At 54.3% G+C, this 6,000-nt stretch overlaps 1 protein-coding gene across 1 annotated transcript; it reads left to right on the top strand.

Annotated features, from left to right (window-relative positions):
* Window positions 1-1,175: 1,175 nt before the first annotated feature.
* On the top strand, window positions 1,176-5,239 carry STEHIDRAFT_67879 (glycoside hydrolase; the record flags this gene model as incomplete). Its single annotated transcript, XM_007309954.1, has 10 exons — window positions 1,176-1,383; window positions 1,492-1,788; window positions 2,038-2,171; window positions 2,262-2,399; window positions 2,814-2,932; window positions 3,306-3,391; window positions 3,640-3,841; window positions 3,994-4,266; window positions 4,348-4,567; window positions 4,670-5,239. 10 exons carry the CDS (start codon window positions 1,176-1,178, stop codon window positions 5,237-5,239), a joined length of 2,247 nt encoding a protein of 748 aa, XP_007310016.1.
* Window positions 5,240-6,000: the final 761 nt, after the last annotated feature.

Here is a 6,000-nt window from a genome sequence, read left to right as displayed (position 1 = left end):
CGGAGTGCTGCTCTGCTGTAGTCTCACAAAGGAGTGGTTCGATGTGGACAGTCTACACGTGAACGGACTCGGGAGCTCGCCGTGCCATGCACAGGTCGTCCGAGGCCCTGTGGCAAAAAAGTGGACGACGGCCCATATCGCCCCGGAACCAGGATGATACAATAATGCAACAAATTTTGCGCACGCAGTGAGCTTGGAATCGAGCGGCTTGGCGTGCTCGATAGAAGGATGTGAGCAAGTCAGAGTTTGGGCCACATCGTCTTGTGCACCATAAGTACTGGTGCTCACGTTCGAAAGGTACCAGACCGTATATCACTCACCTGTACTCATGACCCACTCGAGCACGCAAAATAGACCAACGTTTCCCATAGCTGCTATTTATGCTCCCCAACAGTGACGTGGGCCGTTTCGAGGGGATATGCTCGTGAGAGGAAAGACTACTCGTCGTTCCGGGGACTATTTATGGCACTCTCGGAGAGCACCATAGTGCACTGCGAAGTTAGGCAGGTGTGGATAGACATATGGAAGGGTCTGGCACTGTGCTCATGGACGTCGAGCTCAAGCTGAGGATGGCGGACTGGCGAGTGCGTAAACGAGCTCTGCGGAGGATGCAGAGAAAGCCAGCAGGATCGACGAGCCGACGACCTGATGACATCACGGAAGCAGATGCGTGCCATTATCAGCCGGCAACAAGCGAGAGCAGCTGATCCGGGGTTTCATCTGCTTCGTTTCAAAGCGGGCTTTATTCACCGCCACAAATGCAGTGGGTAATATGCAGCAGGCTAAGGAGAAAGCGTCGCTGAACGAGACAGCGAGCAAGGAGGGCGCAGAGCGGGTGAACGCAAGGCTAGAACTTTCTTGCAATTTTCTATCTCTATTTCAAGTGAAGCTAGCGGCGGAGGCGCAGCCGTAAATGGATAATAACATACCCTGCGCTAACGCGTTTAGAGCTGCGAAAATAGAAATAGATCATGCGTGTGAGCCGCTCTCGTGCCTCCCCCGCAAGAGCGTAGAGTGGAGCGCCAGCCAGCACGTCGTCCTGTCCTCGACCACGACGATCCCCATCCGACGTTCCAGCGCGTGAGCCAGCAATGTCCGCCGACGACCCCAACCGGCCAGTGTCCCAGGCGACGACGAACGATGTGTTCGCGACGCCGCGCGAGACCCCGATGCGCATGCTCTCCGATGAACAGCTACGCACAGACATCCATACCCCGCTCGAACCCCCATCCGCGCCCTATCTTCAGCCCGGTCCTTCTCTCGATAACACCCCTAGAGAATCATACGTCGACGATGCCTCTCAGCCTCGAGACTCTGCTTATACTACAGCAGATGTCACATCTCCTCATGCTTCGACCCCGTTCCTCAACGAAAACGAAAAGCGTACTACCGCTTCTTCGTCTGCTGTCGATACGAGCTTAGAAGCTGCAGGCGCTGGTGCGGCTGGTGCTGATGCTGTTTATGAGGCCGAAAAGACTGCTGGCACGACAGACGCTGCAGCTACTGGTACACGTTCAGGGAAGCGGCCTATCTACAAACGACCACTGTTCTGGCTTATCACCGCTGCGGCAATCATCATCATCGTCCTCGCTGTTATCCTTCCCGTCTACTTTACCGTCATCAAACCCCACAACGATAGTACGAGCGGTGGTTCGAGCGCTTCGGGAGGCGGCAGCGGGTCGAACCCAAGCTCGCCAACGGGGGCGACGACGGGTGGGAATGGCACTGAGGTCATCGATTCGGCTACTGGGGAGAAATTCACGTATACGAATGCGTTTGGCGGTTTCTGTGAGTGTTTTCTTGCCGTTTTCTGTGTAGCGCAGCCGCGGTGGGTGCTCGGTGTGGAGAAGGGGTTGCCTGTGTGGGGAAACGGAGGTTGTTCTGTCGTGCAGAATGCTGCGCCACATCCGAGGACTCGGAGGGTCGCGTTCCTCCGGTGGCGTCGCACGTGATACGCCACATTGTGGCTCGCTGCAGTATTGGTGCTCGGTCTTCAACAGGATGGATGTTGACCATGATTTTCGTTCTGTCTTCCAGGGGTCGATGATCCCGCGGATCCATTCAGCAACAACGCGCAAGTCAATTCATGGACGCCACCCCTCAACTCGACCTGGACATGGGGCACCGACCTCGTCTACGGCGTCAACCTCGGAGGTCTGTTTGTCATCGAGGTTCGTGCCATTCTCCTCCCATGTTCCTGACCGTTGCAATATCACGAGTAACTCTAACGATAATAATGTGGTCGTGTTCGGAATCTGCAGCCTTTTATCACGCCCTCGTTCTTCCAGAAGTATCCCAGCGCCGAAGATGAGTGGACTCTCAGCGAGCTCATGGCGAACGACACGTCGGATGGCGGAGGATTGCAGAACCAGTTGGAGGATCATTATAATACCTTCATCGTGAGTGCTCTTTTACCTCTGCCTTTGACATTCTTTCCGTCCTGTCCCGCGTTTGTTTGGATGTTTTTTTCTCTTGTGGGTCTCGACCCCTTTTCGGCATCCTCCAATACAATTGCCAAAACTTATACTATACCATGCCTCCTTTCACTTTACCATCCATCATCATGTGAAGTCATCGTACCGAACTCCCCGCCTATCCTTATTCTGCACCTGAACCGAAATAAAGTTGGATCGCAATCTTACAAACTTCACTCGCACCCTCCCATACACTATTCACATATCACGTTCACATTCACATCCACAAACCACCTCCACATTCCCTTTTTCCGTTGCCCTCCTCCAGACCGAACACCATTCATCCTCTTCACGTCTAATAACCCCATATACTGATTCATCCGCTGCATTTGGTTGTAGACCGAGGTTGACGTCGCCCAGATCGCTGGGGCTGGCCTGAACTGGATCCGTCTGCCGATTCCGTACTGGGCTATTGAGACGTGGGAGGGGGAGCCGTTCCTTGAGGGGGTTTGTTGGAAGTGAGTGTCTCATTTCTATTTCATTTCGCGTTATTTCGTGGGCGTTTTTGTTCCGGCATATGGGCTTGTGGCTGCGGTTTTCGGCCGCGAGCTACGTGCGGAATGTGGGATTGCAGTTTATGTGTTGGGTGGACGGTGCAGTTTGCATGTGAAACGTCATACACCATTCACCTCGCTCATCTCATCATGCATTGCATCGAGATCAACCTCTCTCCTCCCCCGTGCTCAAACTCGCTTCCTTTTCTGGACCTTTCTTGGTCCATGTATCCCTCGAGCTTGGCCGTTTCTCGTTTACCGCTCTGAGTCCATGGTGAATGTACGATTGACTGACATGTCCCACGCCGTATTTTCTTTTTGTTCTTCCACGCTCTAGGTACATCCTGCGGATGATCGGATGGGCGAGGAAGTATGGACTCAGGATCTACCTCGACCTGCATACCGTTCCCGGCTCGCAGAATGGTACGTCGCTTTTGCTTTTGCTCGTGATTTTTGTGTGAGTGTGACAGCGTATCTGAGCTGATTGAGCTATTCCATTCATCTCTTCATCCATGGCCCGTCCTTCCGAATGAATTATTACCGTTACATTCTATGATCGACATGGCGTGGCTCCTTGCGACTCCCTTCTATATCTCGCCGCCCCATCGCCCCATCGCCCATCCTCGCCACACCAACCGACCAACCAACCGACCAACCATGAACCGAAACAGGCTACAACCACTCCGGCAAATTCGGCCAAGTCAACTTCATGAACGGAATCATGGGCATCGCCAACGCCCAGCGAACGTTGGAGTACATCCGCGTAATTACGGAGTTCATCTCCCAGGACGAGTACAAGGATGTCGTTCCCGTGTTCGGGATCGTCAATGAGGCTTTGGTGGCGACGATCGGGAGGGAGGAGATCACTACATTGTAAGTCAAAAGTCACTTCTCTGCCTGCCTCTCCCTCGTTCGGGTCCGCTACCCCATGGTCTCGTTTGTCTTGTCTGGTTTTAACTTGTTTATGACTTTTGACTTTCGCTGACGTGGGATGGGATGTGCGAATGGATGAATGGGTCAATTAGCTACTACAACGCCCACCAAATGATCCGCAACATCACCGGTGTCGGCGAAGGCAACGGGCCCTACATCGCCATCCACGACGGTTTCCTCGGCGTCAACACCTGGGGCGATTTCCTCCCGGGGTCCGACCGGATTATGATGGACACGCACCCGTATTTCGCGTTCAATGGCCAGCCGAACGATAGTCCGCTTGTGGCGGATGATGGGCTGGGAGAGCCGGGAGGAATTTGGCCGTTGCAGGCTTGTAATAGTTGGGCTGCGGGTATCAATACCAGGTTCGTGTGCTTTTCTTTCGCCCTGACTTGATTATCGTCGGTGTCTATTGGCTGACACGGACTTTGTTGGTGATGATATAGTCAGGTCCAGTTCGGCGTCACCGTTGCTGGGGAATGGTCGAACGGATACAACGACTGCGGTCTTTATGTCGAGGGCGTGAACAGTACGACTCATTTCGGAGGCGACTGTGATGAGATGAACGACTGGCAGAGCTGGAACGATACGTTCAAGGCTGGGCTGAAGAACTATGCGCTTGCGAGCATGGACGCGACGCACAACTTCTGGTTCTGGACGTGGAAGGTATGTCTTCACCCACTAACTCATCATCTATCCGACTTCGACTACAATTTTCACTCTACGTACTCATCGTTCTTCTCTTACTTACATCGTTGTGGCCCACAGATCGGTAACTCCTCCACCTCTGGAACCGTCGAAGCCCCCCTCTGGTCCTACCAACTCGGTCTCGAAAACGGCTGGATGCCAACCGACCCCCGCGAAGCTCTCGGAAAATGCGACGCCCTCGGCGCCTCGATGAATATCTTCCCGGGAACTTACTCAGCCTGGCAAACCGGCGGTTCCGGCGCCGGAACCATCGACGCCGTCCAAGCCTCATCCTACTCCGCCTTCCCCCCTACATCGCTCAACGGTCTCAACGGTCTCGCCATTTCATTACTGCCTACGTATACTGCGACGGGGAGCGTCGTTAGTCTGAGTCCTACGAGCCTGACGGACAGTCCGAGCACGGTTACGCAGGAGAGCGGGTGGTTCGATGCGGGGGACACGGCGGGTGCGCCGACGCCGATTGCGGGGTGCTCGTATGGGAATGCATGGGACAGTATTGGGTATGTTACGCCTACTGCTGTGTGCGGTACTGGCGCGACGGCTACTGTGAAGAGGGAGGTTAGGGAGCCTATTATTACTCCCGCGCCACCTCCACCGCCGACTTTGCCTCGTGCTATGAGGAGGTTCTGAGGTATGGAGATGTGTGAGGGTGTCAAGGTACGGGGCGTGAGGGGCTCGAGGGCTGGGGATGTCGGACATTGCTTCAGATTGCGGGAGATAGGAAGGTGGACGTGGAGGTTGGGTGGCTTAACCTGGTTTGGGAGGCGCATGGATGCATAGGCAGAGTCGAACGTGACGGTCGCGAAACATCGCGACGGCGGGACCCATTCGATCGGATTTTTCCAGCTTTCTCTCCCGATTCGTTTTCGACATTGATTTATGGAAGGACCGTCGGTGCTGTGTTGATTTAGCCTTTCTTGTTCGGCTGCACATGAGGTTGGCGCACGCGGTGTTGGAACCCCTTGACGATTTGGCCGGTTGGGGAAAGGCGGAGGACTGGATTTGGGAGGTGTAATGGAACGTTGATGTTGAGGTTTGATGGGTGCCGGCGGGTGCTTGTGGGCGGCGCCGGGTCATGGAAATTTGGTCAAATGTGGACGACATGGACGATGTGATTGCGGCGCGCGATTTTGACTTTTGTGTTCTGCATTTCGAGGTTTGGCTTTTCTCTGCTGACATGCGACATTTGTCGCCGTTACTGTCACTGTCATTTCGCTTTGCCATCTTGTTCGGTTGGTCATGCTCTGCTCCTCCTCTGCCCTGTCCCTTCCTTCTCGCCTCGATTGATTTGCGTGCTTCCGCCCCGAGTTGTAATATTGGCTTCGGCGTCGGTTCGGTGTTCGTGTGCTCCTTTTGCTTGTTTGATTTTTTTATTCGCTTTTCAACTTAGC

This window comes from Stereum hirsutum (genome assembly GCF_000264905.1).
Source record: "Stereum hirsutum FP-91666 SS1 unplaced genomic scaffold STEHIscaffold_19, whole genome shotgun sequence".
In the NCBI taxonomy this organism is placed as follows: Eukaryota; Fungi; Basidiomycota; class Agaricomycetes; order Russulales; family Stereaceae; genus Stereum; species Stereum hirsutum.
The sequence above is the reverse complement of the archived record's forward strand: the minus strand, read 5'-3'. Positions and strand labels throughout refer to the sequence as shown.